Source organism: Aquarana catesbeiana, linkage group LG10 (assembly GCF_042186555.1).
Source record: "Aquarana catesbeiana isolate 2022-GZ linkage group LG10, ASM4218655v1, whole genome shotgun sequence".
Lineage (NCBI taxonomy): Eukaryota > Metazoa > Chordata > Amphibia > Anura > Ranidae > Aquarana > Aquarana catesbeiana.
Window position 1 is genome coordinate 167636998 of NC_133333.1, and position 15437 is coordinate 167652434.

Below are 15437 nucleotides of genomic sequence, written 5' to 3' on the forward strand. Positions count from 1 at the left end.
CACTGCTCTGCTCTGACATCAAAATCCTGGCCAAAATAATGGCAACTAGACTAAAAAAATGCATTTCAGGCTTGGTACACCCGGACCAGTCGGGATTTATTCCGAATAGGTCTGTTAGCGTAAACATCAGACGGACGTATTTGTGTCTCCAATCTCCAACAGGGGAAAATGCCTCTAGGGCAATATTATCCTTGGATATTGCCAAGGCGTTCGACAGTATGGAATGGGACTACCTTTGGACTACTGGAGAGATTTGGGTTCGGCCCCACGTTTACAAGATGGGTGAAAACTCTATACTCCCACCCAAGAGCTAGAGTAAAGATAAACAACGAATTTTCTGAATGGATGCCTCTTGAGAGAGGGACAAGACAGGGGTGCCCATTGTCACCCCTGTTGTTTGCCCTGGCTATGGAACCGTTAGCGGAAGTAATTAGAACAGCAACTGGAGTGCAGGGGTTTAAGAGAAGCAATGGGGAAGATAGGATAGCGCTGTTTGCAGATGACGTGCTATTATTTTTGGGAGACACTGGTCCATCATTAGAAAAAGCGATTCAGCTGGTGGAAAGGTTTGGCAACCTATCGGGACTGGTAGTGAATTGGGGCAAGTCCACGCTCCTACCCATAAATTCAACTGTTAGTGTCCCGATTGGCTGTACGCCTCGGCTAAAAATGGCCGAGAAAATTAGGTATCTGGGAATAACGGTATCTAGTGACCCCCATCAATACATTGATGATAATTTGGCCCCCCTGCTGGAAAAATTCAAAAGAAAAAGTGATATTTGGGGAAAACTACCCCTATCTATGGCAGGTAGAACTAATCTAATCAAAATGATATGGTTGCCACATCTTCTGCATGTACTCCATAATTCCCCAGTCTGGATTGGGAAGAAATGGTTTCTAAAAATCAATACCTTGTTTAGAGAACTAATCTGGAGAAAAGGGCAGGCAAGGATCAGCTTGCAGACACTACAGCGTCCTACCAGGGAGGGGGGACTGGCAGTCCCCCAACCATACAACTACTTCCTGGCTGCCCAGCTGCAACATATAAGGGGATGCGAGACCAGGGGTTGGAAAGACACTAGCGGAGAAATCATGCTACAGAATTGCCCACATAAGACTCTGATAGAGGCACTGGAGGCCGGGTCATTGCAGGACGGGCCTCCAACAAGTAGACTAGTAAACAAAGTTTGGCAGTCGACTAAACAGATTATGGATTACAGAGGGTTCACTGAATTTTCACCCATATGGCAAAATAAATTTTTGCAGGAATTGATGACCCTGGGAAAAAATAGGTTTTGGGAACTCAAAGGAATTAGTAGGCTAGCTCAACTATACGGAGACAACAAAATGCTAAAATCCTTTATCGAGCTCAGGACTGAATATGGAATTCCCAAAGAAACATTCTACTATTACCTACAGGTTAGGCATGCCTTGGATAGCCAATTCAGGAATTGCCCACCTGTGTGGTGCAAGGTTTCTTTCCTTGAAAGCATTGCCAAAACAAATAGCACCAAGGGTCTGATAGCAAAGACATACGGGCAGCTGGTTGAAAAGCTACTTACCCCACAGTCGTCTATGAGAGTCAGGGCAGGGTGGGAGATAGATGTGGGGGAGATTACAGATCATCAGTGGGCAAAGATATTGAAGTATTGCCCGTTGGTGTCTGTTTCTCCATCGCAGCAGGCCTCGCACCTTCTTTTACTACATAGAGCCTATTATACCCCAAAAAGACTACATAAATTTGGTAGCAGGCTAGACGATAAATGCCCTAGGTGCCTGGACACAGGAGATCTTATCCACATGATGTGGAGATGCCCAAAACTAGCAAGGTATTGGAGAGAGATAATAAAGATCATAGAAACTAGGTGGAAAATCAAACTAGTATTGGAGGCCAGGGTATGTATCCTCGGCCTGATAAGCGAAAATATAGGGTCTATCAGTACTAATATCGCCGTGTGGAGGTGCCTCTATCAAGCAAGGAAGTTGATAGCTCAGTCCTGGCTTTCTGCTATACCCCCAACTCCGGAAGACTGGGTCGAAGTAATGAATAAATTGGTGTGGGCAGAAAAGACAACATATACTAGAAGGGGTAGCTTTGGTAAATTTGTAAAGATATGGAGCCCATGGTTAGACTGGCTTGGTGTTCCCCCTTAAAACTTAGAGGAAGCTAGACGATAAACTGCACTGACGTGAACGTGGGAATAGAATAGGAAAAATACTAGTTGGATTTAAGATACTCTGGGTATTCTTATTATTTGGGGGAGGAGGGGGGAGGGTGACTCTGGGTGGGCCAAGAGGGGGGAGAGGCGGACGATAGGGGTGGGGAGGGTTGGGGAATAGAGGGGGGGGAGAAAAAAGGGTGAAAAACTAATGTAATTGGGGTTTTATACCTAGTCACGAGGGTGCTTACTAGTTAACAATCCAAATAATTTTTGTAAAATTGTATGTCTTGGGCTCGTGTGTTGTACACCAAAATTAACTAAGAAAAAGTACAAAACCAGAAGGGGAAAATGTATACCACAATGATGTGAACTGGTGAAGGCGACAGTTAATGAACGTTAATCTGATTCAGCCCTCTAGTGATTTTCGCTGAAGTGGTAAAAAAAAAAAAAAAAAAACGCAGCGATGTAAAACAAGTACGACGAGCCGAGAAAAATGAAGTTCAATGGCCAGTGTGGCTCTTCTGCTTGATTCCGAACATGCGTGGAACTTTGTGCATCAGTATTGTGTACACTCGATCGGAATTTACGACAACAGATTTTGTTGTCGGAAAATTTGAGATCCAGATCTCAAATTTTGTTTGTCGGAAATTCCGACGGAAAAAGTCCGTTGGAGCCTACACACGGTCGGAATTTCCGATAACAAGCTCCCATCAAACATTTCCCATTGGAAAATCCGACTGTGTGTATGTGGCATAAGAATTGGTAAGCTGCAATATAATACATTTTTGTTTTGGGGTTTAATACCACTTTAAGAAGTGAATCATAAATAATTATCCATAGACAGCTCTACCAGGAGTGGTGGTCTGAGGTTGTCTATTTGCTCAAATAAAGCCTGGGTGTGCAAAAAATAGGTTCTTCCCTCCTTGCACACCCAGTGTCTAGTTGAGATGAAGAGGACAGGAATGCTGAGGGGTGAACTGAAAACACTAAGAAGTTTGGGTGCAGAAGAGAAGAACAGTGGCAGTGAGAAAGGGAAAGAAAGGGTGCCAGGGGATGGATCAGAGAACAGGAACAAAGTAAAAGTTTGGTGAAATAAAAACCACCAGTGGAAGAATGGCCACATGGCAGATAAGCTGAGATGCTAGGGAAAATAGGGACAGACAGAAGAAGACAACCAAAGGTGAAGGGCCACAGTGGAGGGGAGAACATTGTTAACTCCAGTCAAGAAAAGAGTATACCATTTGAAGCAGAATTTACAACGATGGAATGGGGCACTGAGGAGAAGAACAGAGAGGCAGAGGAGTTGCACGCATCCAAACATGTAAAGCTGAACATCTGCAAGAATCTTCTACAAACAAGCAATGCCCTTCCCTGTTTTTATATCATATGGGAAACCCTAAGGACGGTCAGATCTTGCACATGACTGCTCTTTCAAGTCCATTGTCTCTTCCAAACTAAAATGTATTCATTTTTATGTGGCTATATAACAACATGGTATATATTATGATCTACAAACCATTTGAATAGAGGAAAGTCCCAGCTGCACAGCTGATGCAGGAAAAACAACATTTATAGTATCCTTTTGGCTGTTTTTCCTGCCCAGGTAGGCATTCAGAAGAACACACTGATGATGGTACCTAATAACATAAATACAATTTTATCAAAACAGTTAAAAACCAGGCTTCATTTCATAACATGGTAGAAAGATCAGTGCAGTGCAGATTTATAGCAACCAATCAAAAAAAAAACATTTTTGAAATCTGAAAAAGCTAAATCCGGACAGACCTGGGAATTTGTCAGCATTTGATTGCAGAGACCAAATAAGCTTCCTGTATATGCCACTTTTTTACCCTGCATATGCCAGCTGTCTGCTTGTATATTCCAGTGATCTATTAGTATATACCACTAATGTACCATTATATGCCACAGATCTTCTAGTATAAATAACTGGGTTGCCTGTATATGCCACTGATCTGGCTTCACAGTGGATATAAAAAGTCTACAAACCCCTGTTAAAATGTCAGGTTTCTGTGATGTAAAAAAATTAAAACAAAAATAAATAATTTCAGAACTTTTTCCACCTTTAATGTGACCTATAAACTGTACGACTCAGCTGAACAACAAACTAAAATCTTTTAGGTGGAGGGAAGTCAAAATTAAAAATAATATGCATTAGCCCTGGTTCACACAGGGGCGGCACGACTTGCAGGTCGCCTCACCGAGGCGACCTGCACACGACTGCCACGGCGACTTGCAAAACGACTTCTGTATAGAAGTCTATGCAAGTCTATGCAAGTCGCCCCCAAAGTAGTACAGGAACCTTTTTCTAAGTCGGAGCGACTTGCGTCGCTCCTATTAGAACGGTTCCATTGTACAGAACGGGAGGCGACTTGTCAGGCGGCTAGGTCGCCTGACAAGTCGCCCTTGTGTGAACCGGCACTAAGTGTGCACACTCTTAACCTCCCTGGAGGTATGATTTTGTCTGATTTTTGATGCTGAAAGCAGTACAATTCTTTTGCATGGAAATTTGGCGTTTTATATTGTAGGCCTGTAATTCTTAGGAATAACTCACCTAAATCTGTCCAAACAAGAGTCTAGTAGATATCCCGGGTATGATAAAGTTTTAAACACAAAATCATAAATTAGAATATAATAAATAACAACAAATAATAATATAATAATAATACATTTTGTTCAATACATTTTATTCAATAATATAATCAAATCAAAACACTGAAATTTGTCCAAACAAGGGTGCAATATTACTAGTCACTGCATATTGGTTCAGTAAACATCCCGGGTATGAACATTTTTGAAACATGGGACTGCACAAAGTCGGACATCACAATCAGGACAAATCCTTTTGGATTTTCTTTCCACTGTGATCTCGCTTCGAGCAACAAACCACGCACATCCTTGTAGGTGCTGACTTTTTTCAGTTGGTGAGATGTGGTCCATGAAGTGACGACCAGTCAGGCGTTCCGGCTTGATAACGCCAGCAGCACGACGTCTAGCTCTATTCAAAGCCATTGGTGTTTGCTGGTTCATGAAGATCAGTTCGGCAACTTTCCAAATAAAGTCAGAATGGATCACAGGCTTGTCACTCTTTTTTTTTTGAGCAGAATGTAGGCATTCCACAAGCATTGCTCAAGAAGATGCCTCATTGCTGGATAGAATGTCATTGCTTGGTCGACTCTGACAACACCTCCCATGATGTTATTATAGTCTATCACTACTTGTGGCTTCATGATTTCTTTCCCACCTTTTGTGTGTACCATAACAGTGGAGGTATTATGGACTGTACTTTCTTTTTTGTCACGCCATCGCAGTGCCATCATTTTGCCTTTCTGCCAGGCAACTATTTCTCCAATCTTCAGCTTCCTACTGCCAAACATTGGCGGCATGTCGTGGCGGTTAGCCCTAACGGTTCCATAGGCATCTGTTTTGTTCTGCAGAAGAAGCTCATAAAGTTCAGGAGATGTATAAAAGTTGTCGGTAGTTACGCAATAGCCCTGATTTAGCAATGGCTCAATCAGTGAAAGAACGGAAGATGTTGCCACTCCATAGTTGCTCTATTTTGGGTTGAATTTTGTTACTTTCCCAGTGTATATGACTGAATTCCAAATGTAGCCAGTTGACGATTCACATAGCATGAAGGATTTTACGCCAAATCGTGCTCTCTTTGATGCAATGTATTGTATCCAGCTGAGCCTTCCCTTGTAAGCCATTAGACTTTCATCTTTGCTAATATCTTTATCTGGCACATAGCTCTGTTGGAAATCCTTCAGAATCATATGATATACTTCTCAAATTTTCTTGAGTTTTGGTGCTGGATGAGTAGTTTCATCAAATTCTTCGTTGTTTTCAAAGTGCAAATATTTCATCATCAGGGAAAATCTGTACTCTGACATGAACGTGCCAAAGAATGGATTGGCAAGTAATTTGTTAGTTGTCCAATACCGCTTCTGCAGGGTTTTCCCCACCACTCCCTGAAATATTATTAGGCCCAGAAATTTCCAAATGTCATCTTTGGTCACTGGTTCCCACTTTCTACTTCTTGGAAACCTCCGATGCATAGTAGCTTGTTGCTCTTGGTACAGGTTTGTCTCCGTAACTATTTTTTCAATAACCTCATCGGTCAGAAATAGTTGTAGGTATGACAGGGGGTTGTCATCTTCAACGTCCACTTTCATACCAGGTGCTCCAGTAAATGGGAATCTTGGGGGCGCTGCATGATCCGTACCACAGTCAATAGAGCACCAAGTCTGCACATCACTGAGCTCAATTGCAGAATCGTCGCTGAAATCACTTTCTGTGTCTGATGACGAATTTCCCCACAAATCACTATCACTCAATTCTGCAAGTGATTCTGAATTGTTATCGCTGTTTTCAAGCAGGTCATAAACTGCTTTTGATGTAGTGGCACGCTTTTTGGATGCCATGGATGTTCTCCAGTTTCCAGGCAGAAAGAACAGTAAAACTGCAGGCAGGGCACTGGACAAAGCACTGGGGACTAACTGAGGTCAAATGATTTGATACAGTAATTTAATCCAATGAGATTACAATGTATTGTGTATGTGTTGTGTTTTATACTTTTTTAAATTGCCACCAGTTCTGCCCCCATGCGTTGCACCGTTCACAGGGAACGGAGCCGGAACACACAGAGGAATGGGCGGAAGATCAGGCAGCTGGACACAGCGGTAGTACATCGCGGGATCATGGGGACAAGGTAAGTAACCTCTTCTAGAATTCTGCAATGCAATCCCGAGTTGCATTGGGTTACCGCTAATGGTACTGAAATTTCACCCAGAGCCACACTTGGGAATACCGCGAGGGAGGTTAAACTAATACTTTGTTGAAGCACTTTTTGATTTTATTACAACGCTCAGTCTTTTTGGGTATGAGTCTATCAGCATGGCACATCTTGACTTGGCAATTCTCTTGACTCTTCTTTACAAAAACACTCTGAATCTGTAAGATTGCAAGGGTTTCTCCTGTGCACAGCCCTCTTCAGATCACCCCACAGATTTTCAACCAGATTCAGGTCTGGGCTCTGGCTGGGCTATTCCTAAACTTTAATTTTCTTCTGGTGAAGTCATTCCTTTGTTGATTTTGATGTATTCTTTGGGTCGTTGTCATGCTGAAAGATGAAGTTTCCCTTCATGTTCAGCTTTCTAGCAGAAGCCTAAAGGTTTTGTGCCAATATTGACTGGTATTTGGAACTGTTCATAATTCCCTCTACCTTGACTAAGTCCCATGTTCCAGCTGAAGATAAATGGCCCCAAAAGCATGATGCTGCCACCACCATGCTTCACTGTGGGTAAGTTGTTTTTTTGGTGATGTGCAGTGTTTTTGCACCAAACATATCTTTTGGAATTACAGCCAAAAAGTTCAACCTTGGTTTCATGCGACCATAACACATTTTCTCACATGCTTTTGGAAGACTTCAGATGTGTTTTTGCAAAATTTAGCTGGGCTTGGACGTTTTTCTTCGTAAAAAAAGGCTTGCCACTCTACCCCATAGTTCAGACATATGAAGAATACAGGAGATTGTTTTCACATTTACCACACAGCCAGTACTTGCCAGATATTCTCCTGACTGATACCTTTTAACAATGAGATCCTTCTGATGCTTTGGAAACTCTCTGCAGACCATGGCTTTTGCTGTAAGATACAACTAAGAAAATGTCAGGAAAGACCTACATAACAGCACAAGCTTATTTGGGGTTAATCAGAGGCACTTTAAATGATGGCAGGTGTGTACTGTCTCCTATTTAACATGAGTTTGAATATGGTTGCTTAATTCTGAGCACACATACATCTCCAGAGGGTGTACACACTTATGCAACCACATTAAAAAAAAAGATTTCAGTTTGTTTTTCAACTGAGTTGTACAGTTTATAGGTCACAATAAAGGTGTAAAAAGTTCTGAAATTATTTATCTTTGTCTCATTTTTTTACATCACAGAAACCTGACATTTTAACAGGGGTGTGTAGACTTTTTATATCCACTGTATGTGTCTCAATTGCCTGTAAATTGCCACTGGGCTGTCTGTATATACTACTGTACTATTTATATATTCCACAGTTGCCCATCTATTGCCAGTGAGATACCTTTATATTGTCAAAAGATTGGCATGGCTTTTTTGCGAGAGCCCACCTTTTGCCCCCCTTGATTTCATGCCCATGAGCCAAAATTCCAAAAGCTTCCATGTATACATGCAAGATGTTGTGGGCTAACTTTGCGGTACATATAGTACACTCAGTCAGGAAATCTCTGATTCCCTTGTATAAGTTTGGCTAATGCACAAAAGCTTGATTAAAAATATGATTACCAATTTGCTAGATGATTAGTGCAGCCAGGTGAAGGGGCTTTTATACAATGCTGGCCTCTAAAAAGATGTCTGTCCAAAGCTCATTATCACATTATTTTTATTTTATTGGCTGAGGTCATTTCACCAATGCAAGTTGCTCTGTTTTTGTTTTAGCTGGATCTCTCATTGTATTTGCCTATTTAATAACACCCCCTCCCCAAATCATAACTAACCACATTGTTTGAGGTTTGCCAAATAATATTTTGGAAATTGATATCAAGTTTTCCTAAGCTGGGGTAGGACCCAACATTCAGAAATGGAGTATGACCAAACCAGTTCCAGAAGACAATATCATATCCTGTTGGAGTATCACCATGCTTGTTGAAGCTTATTTCATTGTTCAGTAGTGAAATGTTCACACGCTTGAGCGCCTCTGTGACCTGAATTGAAGAAACGAGAGGTGCATTAGTTTGACTTACTTAAGTCCCAACAGGCCCAACACAAGTGAGGTCACCAAGGGATGTAACTTGATAATGCCTTTTGTTGTGAGCCCCATGGCATTGATATAATGAGAAAACATAGGCATTGTACAACATACCAGAAAAGTTCAAAAGAAATACAAATGTAGAAAGACATCCAGCAAGGAGGTAAAACCCTTCACACATTGTAAAGGCTTGCCCACAAAACAGTGCAAGATGGAAAGAGCATGCTAAATCAAATTGGGTCATACTGTATATAATACCATTCACAATCCTAGGAATGTCTAACAGAACCTATATCAACCTATCTATCTAAAGTCCTAATAATCTAATTCCGGGGATGCGAATATCAAGTATAAAAAATAAAACAAAAAATTGCTGGGCCAGGATAGTGAAATGAACAGGATTACTACATGACATGGAACAAAATGGGTATTTCAGCAGAATAATACATCAAACCCATCCACACATACCTAAAATTGTCCTGTTTGTTTTTAACTGTGTGTATTCAGCATTCTGCTTCTATTATATCATTAGCCTTCTGTTTCCAATTGGTCAGTGAAGAACATCTAGCTTGTTTCCAAAATCTGGGGATTAAGGATTTCGCAGTGTTTAACAAATGGGCAGTGACACTCTTCTGATAGGATTTAAATGATGGGACATCATGAAACAGAAATTGTAGGAGAGGGTTCTCTATGGGCCCGAGGGTCATTTTCTAGATCCACGGAGTGATTGCTTTCCAGAAAGGTTTGACCACAGGGCGGGTGAAGGAGTGAAGGAATCTGCCTTGTTGGCCACAACCCCGGCAGCATTGAGCATGTGGGAACATCTGGGCCAGGCGGGAGGGGGTTTTATACCACTTTGTGTAAAATGTATAAGACGACTCTTATGCGAGTGCTAATGGAGGATGCATGAGTCAGTTTAATTATTTTCAGGGTTTGAGAGGGGGTTAATTCCAACCCAAGTTCCTTTTCTCATTCCCTAATGTAATACAGAATAGAGCCTGCGTGTATGCTAAGGACGAGTTTGTACATCTGGGAGAGGAGATGTAGGGACCTGACATCTTTGTGAAGAACACAGGGATATAGGGATCAAGGGTAAAGAAAGCCATTTCTTTTTTTAAACAGGTTGTAGGGACATGGGCAATTAAAGAATAACTCTATGCACATTAAAAAAAAATGATTGTAGTTATTTTTTTCTGTAACACCCTTGTCCTAAACAATGCTGCTCGTAAATTTAGTTGTGCTAGGTGGCAACTAGTCTGGCTAATTTGTAGTTTGATCAAATGGTTTTCTCCTAAGCTTGAGTTGAACTGCGATTCTCTCTCTTGTCAATAGGTGGCACTGTTACCTTTGGCATTAGTATGATAGATTACAGTTAATTCAGATTATGAGTGAATGTGCTTTCTCAGCCAATCAGTAGGAGTTTCTTTGGCCGCCGAGGCTCCTGGGATGGGCTATTTATTTGTAGAGAGTCGGGTGATCAGGCTGCGGCCTGAATGGATGTGTGTGGCGCAGCAGCAGAGGTTAGGCCTGAAGCCTGGGGCCTAACCATGTGTAAAGGGGCTCGACCCCTGGGGAGCCTGAGGCATAGAAGAAGTTGCCAGAGGGTCAACCACTCTTGTTGCCGGAGGCAAGTGTCTAAGGGATGGAGTTTTGAAGGAGTACCAGAGCAGACTCTTCATCAGCCGGGACTGTGAAGTGCTGGGAAAGCTTCAGGAAGGAACTCATCCAAGATGTACAGCGGGTAGCTGTGAGTAAAGCTTGAAGGAGTATAGTAGGTAGTTGTAAGTAAACCTTGAAGAGAAGTACAGCAAGTAGCTGTGAGTAAAGCTTGAGGGATCCAGTGGGTAGCTGTGAGTTTGAGGAACCCAGCTGGTAGTGGTGGGTGAAGCTTGAAGGACACAGCGGGTAGCTGCGAAATGAGCTCGAGGGATCCAGCAGGTAGCTGAGAGTCCAACAAGTCCAGTGATACTGTAAGTGAAGTTGTTGCTATAGGAGACAGCAGTTGCTACAAGATACAGATCGCTGCATTCAGCTTAAAGGCCCTTTTTCTGTATTGCTGTCTGCCTAGTTCTATTCTTGTCCAAGAAGTCTGCCAACTTGCTATTGCATTTGCCTAAGGGTGTCCTGTGCCCCACCTCCCTCTCCAACCGTTCCTGTTAAGAGAAATAAAAACCTCTTTGTTCATTTTTTAAAGTGACTGGCACCCATCTTTCCATCTTGCACAACACCCACCATGCCTAGTAACCTGCACCCTGAGGAGGAATATCAGCCCTCTCTGATTCTAGGGGTCACCACCAGGCCTCTGGAGGTCGGGGAGACTGCTACATTTCTAAAAAAAAAAAAAAATAGAAATCTCAAAATGTATATTTAAAGAAAAACTGTACTTTTAGTCCTTTACCTGACCCCTTTCACTTAGCACCCCCAAAATTCTATACATTCTTGTTCTTTTTGAGCTGCCTGTGAGAGATTTTGCAGTGGCAGTTGTGTGGCTCCCAATAGGTGCACAGATCTGGCCTGAGTGTGAACAGGTGTGCCAGTATTAGTACCTGAATTTGTCTTCTATCATATTTTGTGATTTGCTTTACAGGAGACTGGACCAGAAAGGGCCAATACTAAGTAACAATGCTAGCTGCTTGCTGACAGGAGGAAAAGCAGGACAGACAGAATGTTAATTTGTCAGTCTGCTGCTGCTTCTTTACACGAGGGGATGTCCTGGACCAAGCTGTACTGCATAACTTCAGTGTTGGTCCAGTAACCAGGTTATGTAGTGTAGCTAGGGTATTTAAATCTCAAGGTTAACTGAACAGAATTACAATTCCTTTGGCAGATAAAACATTTTAAAGGAGTTGTAAAGGCAGAAGGTTTTTTATCTTAATGCATTCTATGCATTAAGATAAAAAAATCTTCTGTGTATAGCAGCCTCCCCAGCACCCCCCAATTACCCCTACCTAAGGTCCTTCTCTCTCCAGCGATGTCCACGATCCAGAGGCGTAACTAGAATCTTCAGGGCCCCGGTGCAAAAAACCATGAAGGGCCCCCACCAGGGGCATTGCTAGGTCTACAAAAGATCTTGGGCTAGAGCCCATAGCAGCAAAGTAAAGAAAGGCGGGCATACACATGTATATAATATACATGTGTGTGTATATATATATATATATATATATATATATATATATATATAAAATATTGTTACATAGTATGGATCCCCCTTACATCAGGGTCCCCAGAGAGCCCCCCCCCCGTACATCAGGGTCCTCAGAGAGCCCCTCCTTACATCAGGGTCCCTAGAGAGGTCCCCCTTACATCAGGGTCCCCAGAGAGTCTCCCCTTACATTAGGGTCCCCAGAGAGCCCCTCCTTACATCAGGGTCCCCACCCCTCCTTACATCAGGCTCCCCAGAGAGCCTTCCTTACATCAGGGTCTCCAGAGAGCCCCCCCTTACATCAGGGACCCCAGAGAGCCCCCCCTTACATCAGGGTCCCCAGAGAGCCCTTCCTTACATCAGGGTCCCCAGAGAGCCTTCCTTACATCAAGGTTCCCAGAGGGTCCCCCGAGGCCCCCCCTTACTTTAGGGTCCCCAGAGAGCCCCCCTTACATCAGGGTCCCCAGACAGTCACCCCCCCTTCTAGAGGTTCCCCTGTACCTGGCTGGACTCCGCTGTGGACCTTGGACCCCCAGCATATCTCTGTACCCCCCACCTGGGAGGAGGCGGCGATCGGCAGCTCTATAGTGTCAACGGGCGGCGGGATCTCCCTGGGGCTTGTAGTTCTCTCTCCGAATGTATCTACTGGAGAGGGGAGGGGCCTCTGACCCGGCATGTATCATCAAGAGTATAGAAGCAGAGTGACTGAAGAGTGAAGCCAATGCATGCCCGGGTCAGAGGCCCCTCCCCTCTCCACTGTATACATTCAGAGAGAGAACTACAAGCCCCAGGGAGATCCTGCGGCTTTCGGGTACCATAAAGCTGCCGATCGCTGCCTCCCACCTCCCCCCCTGCATGTTAAACGGACAGCCAGGGATGCAGGGGAGATGCCGGGTCTTGGGACCCCCCACAGAGGCAGAACGACAGGGCTCAGTTGCAAGTGCGACTGCAGCGAACCCTATAGTTCTGCCACTGCCACGATCCCTTCAGCCATCCAGTACACTCCTCCTGATTGGCTGAGACAGAGCAGCGGCACTATTGGCTCCCGCGGCTGTCAATCAAAGTCAATCTGCCAATCAGGGGAGAGGGGGGGCGGGCCAGGTCAGGGCTCTGTGTCTGAATAGATATACGGAGCTCTGACCGAGCTTGCAGCAAGCTACTGGCTGAGGGGCACTCAAAGGAGGGAGGGACTAGGAGCAGCAAAGAGGGACCTGAGAAGAGGAGGATCCGGGCTTCTCTGTGCAAAACCAACTGCACAGAGGAGGTAAGTATAACATGTTTGTTATTTTAAAAAAATACAAACAAAAAAACAAGCCTTTACAATCACTTTAAATACGGTGTATGATTTTAAACATTATATTTGTTTGTCTAGAGAATAACAGATGTGTGCAGTTAGGCTTTAGGATCACACTGAACTAATGAAATGAAAATTGATATACAGTTCTTCAATTCAATTAGAGGAATTTACAGCAGTAATCTGAGATCCTTTACAAACTCACAGTCCAAGTTCATCATTTAACAGGTTTTTGGTGGGCTCTTTAACTGTGGGGTCTATAGTGATCAGTTCCAGTCTGGCACTGATGCAAGGTGGCAAATAAAATAATGTAACAGATTAGGGCTCTGCATGTGGCAATCAAATCCTATAGAGGTAAAATAGCTTATAACCTCATGTACATATCTCTAGGAATCTATGTGTCCTTCTACAGTATGTTAAACCAACCTGTATGACCTTTAACATCAGGCAAGTGTTTCAAAACAGGTATAGTTGTTGAACAAGGGAAAGGGATGGTTGCTTTATTTCCAACTCGTATCACAATGAACAGTTAAGGGGCGCAAAGGTCCCTTTTACCTGTTGTTTGGAATTCGTTAGTAGGAATCACTAATGGAAGCTGAATTACCTGCACCTCTTCCTGGGCATTGGAAGTGTGGAGGAGCTATATTTGAAGGTTTGAAGTATGAAGGTCTGGATTGGCATGCATCACACTGGGAGCCTACACACTTGCAAACCTCTTGTTATGGGTATTCCAAACTATTTTTAGCATCTTTATTTCTCAATGAGATAGCTATGATCTATGCTTACATATAAATATACAAAAGCAACACCACCTACTTGCCATGGGTAGACGTCCTTTTTGTCACAGTAGGTTTTATTACAGCCAAGTACATCATGTAATGCATTAGCCACAGCATAAACTGCAGCATAGATGCTAAAGCTGCTTCTTTGTTCTGAAAAACCCAGAAGGTTGCTTAGTGAGATGTTGTAGCAGCCATCACAGTTCTGGTTGCAGTTTTCTTCAAGCCTTGACCCTCCAGAACTGTTTCTGCTTTGATTATACACTTTTTTAAGATTTTCATCAAAGCCCGGAATCTTCACATGTTTTAGGGCAATGCCAAATATAACCCCTAGCCTGTTCATTTTAGGTAAGCCATATATGTCTGTAGACAATGACCAAGTTTCAGTTGCAAGCCAGATTTTTGAAGGAAAGTTCATATCCACCAGTTCATTAAAGAAGTCAACAAGAATGATGTCCGGTGAAAATATCAAGATCACATTAACATTGGTAAAGATGATATTGTTAGCAATCTGGCGTATTCGGCTTTTCCACATTGCTTCCTGACCAGAAACTTTAATGGGTATGACGTCTTTATAGGCAAGACAAATATTAAGATCTGAGGTGGCTTCTAAAAATTGCTCGACTCCATTCATCCCATATTCATCAAAACTTCCCAAGACAGCTATCCAAGTCCAATTAAAGTAACTTAGGATGTCTACAAATGCTTGTTGTTGCACCCTACTGCTAGGGATCGTCTGAAAACAGGCCGGCAGACTCAGTGAACTCATCCTTTTACTGGTGGCAAAAACATTGATCTGTAAACATAAAAGGACAAATATTTATATTTACTGAAAATGTTTATCTGTAAAGCCCCTCTCCAGGCAAATGTGTTCCCACCCCTAATCCCAACTTTTCGCCATCCTCCCATCCAATCCAATTTTTTTTTAAATCCCTCTAACAAAGTTTTCTACTTTGTTAGAAAACTTAAGGTGGTTGTAAACTCTGCAAAAAAAAAAAAAGCAACCTGCAATACAAAGGCATAATGAGCTAGTATGCATCGCATACTAGCTAATTATAAAATACTTACCTTAGAACGATGCTGTTGCAGCGGTCCCCGTACACCCCTGTAACGGGCAACATGTCTCCGGAATGTTACTTCCAGGTTAGCGGGCTCTGGTGCTATGATTGGACAGAGCCGCGATGATGTCACTCCCGCGCATGCATGCGGGAGCCGCCAGTCACGACACAGCAGCTAAAGGAACGGCACGTATGAGCCGTTTC

General features: G+C 43.0%; 1 protein-coding gene across 1 annotated transcript in view; it reads right to left on the reverse strand.

The window, feature by feature from the left end:
- Positions 1–15437, reverse strand: part of LOC141111012 (taste receptor type 1 member 2-like) — a 45040-nt gene that overhangs the window by 9312 nt on the left and 20291 nt on the right. Inside the window, exons 3-5 of the mRNA XM_073602906.1 lie at positions 14213–14971; positions 8710–8916; positions 3679–3799 (exon numbers count right to left, since the gene is read on the reverse strand). Of these exons, the coding sequence (XP_073459007.1) occupies positions 3679–3799; positions 8710–8916; positions 14213–14971 (1087 nt within the window). The remainder of the gene's footprint in view (positions 1–3678; positions 3800–8709; positions 8917–14212; positions 14972–15437) is intronic.